A 1,019-nucleotide genomic window follows, 5' to 3' on the forward strand; every position below is an offset into this window, starting at 1 on the left:
GACATTAATAAAAACGCCCCTTGCGGGAACATCATCTCGAAACACACACAGATAGTGATCACCATCATCATCATCATCATCATCATCATCATCATCATCATCATCATCATCATCATCATCATCATCATCATTATGCAAGAAGTTAGCAATTCTTAGCATGTGCCTGCATGCAGCTTCGAGCTCTGCGCACACAGCTCTCTCAGCCCCTCTCTCCGAAAACAACCCCCCTCCCTCCCACAAGAGTGTAACTTTTAGGGTTCTATTTGTTCTATTTTGCCCTCGCGAATTTATTATGAAAACGCCCCATGCCATCCTCATCACCTTAGAAGCAGTATCGCTGATTGGACCGAATGCTGGCCATCCCGAAGATCACACGTACAACATGTACGGCACCGTACAGACTCTCCCCCACTCACTCTAAAATCCTTCACCTTTATCAGGGGTGGCTGCTTCAATTCGATATTCCCTCTTCACTTGAATGCACAGGAAGCTGGTAGCGACCCATGGGTCCATGTCGTTCATCGGCATCTCGTGGTGGCGCCGGCAGGTGATTGGGTTAGGACTACCCACCCACCCAATCTGGACCTAAACTACTCCCGTCCCTCCTCCAGGCTAGTTTCCACGTCCCCCTGCGTCAGCAGACCCGTGGGTCTGCTGCCTGATGGATCTTGGAGCGGAACACGAGGCATTATGGCTCGGTCTGTAGCCGCCCGTCTGACAGCAGCGCCTGCACTCGAGCTGCTACCGCCTGCTGCTCAGTCCGCAGCACCAGGGACCGACGATGCGTCTTTGGCACTGCTGCAGAGACCACCGGTACTACTGCTGCTGCTGCTGCTGCGGCGGAACCGGCTGGACCTTGAGCTGTATGTAGCTGCTGGTCTTCTAGGTCGGTCGCGGCCGCCGCCGCCACCGCCGCCGCCGGTCCCCCCAGCTGTGAGGGCAGCCGCGGTGAAGGTCCGGATTTGGCGGCGGGGCGGCAGAGGAGCAGCTCTACCGGCTCCGGAAGGCCCTGAGCGGCG

General features: G+C 56.3%; 1 protein-coding gene across 1 annotated transcript in view; it reads right to left on the minus strand.

Moving 5' to 3' along the window:
- Positions 1–688: 688 nt before the first annotated feature.
- Positions 689–1,019, minus strand: part of VOLCADRAFT_92015 (uncharacterized protein) — a gene marked incomplete at both ends in the record, with an annotated part of 20,431 nt that continues 20,100 nt past the window's right edge. The window contains one exon of the mRNA XM_002951524.1: positions 689–931. Coding sequence (XP_002951570.1) covers positions 689–931 — 243 coding nt within the window. The remainder of the gene's footprint in view (positions 932–1,019) is intronic.

This window comes from Volvox carteri (assembly GCF_000143455.1).
Source record: "Volvox carteri f. nagariensis unplaced genomic scaffold VOLCAscaffold_24, whole genome shotgun sequence".
Taxonomy (NCBI): Eukaryota; Viridiplantae; Chlorophyta; class Chlorophyceae; order Chlamydomonadales; family Volvocaceae; genus Volvox; species Volvox carteri.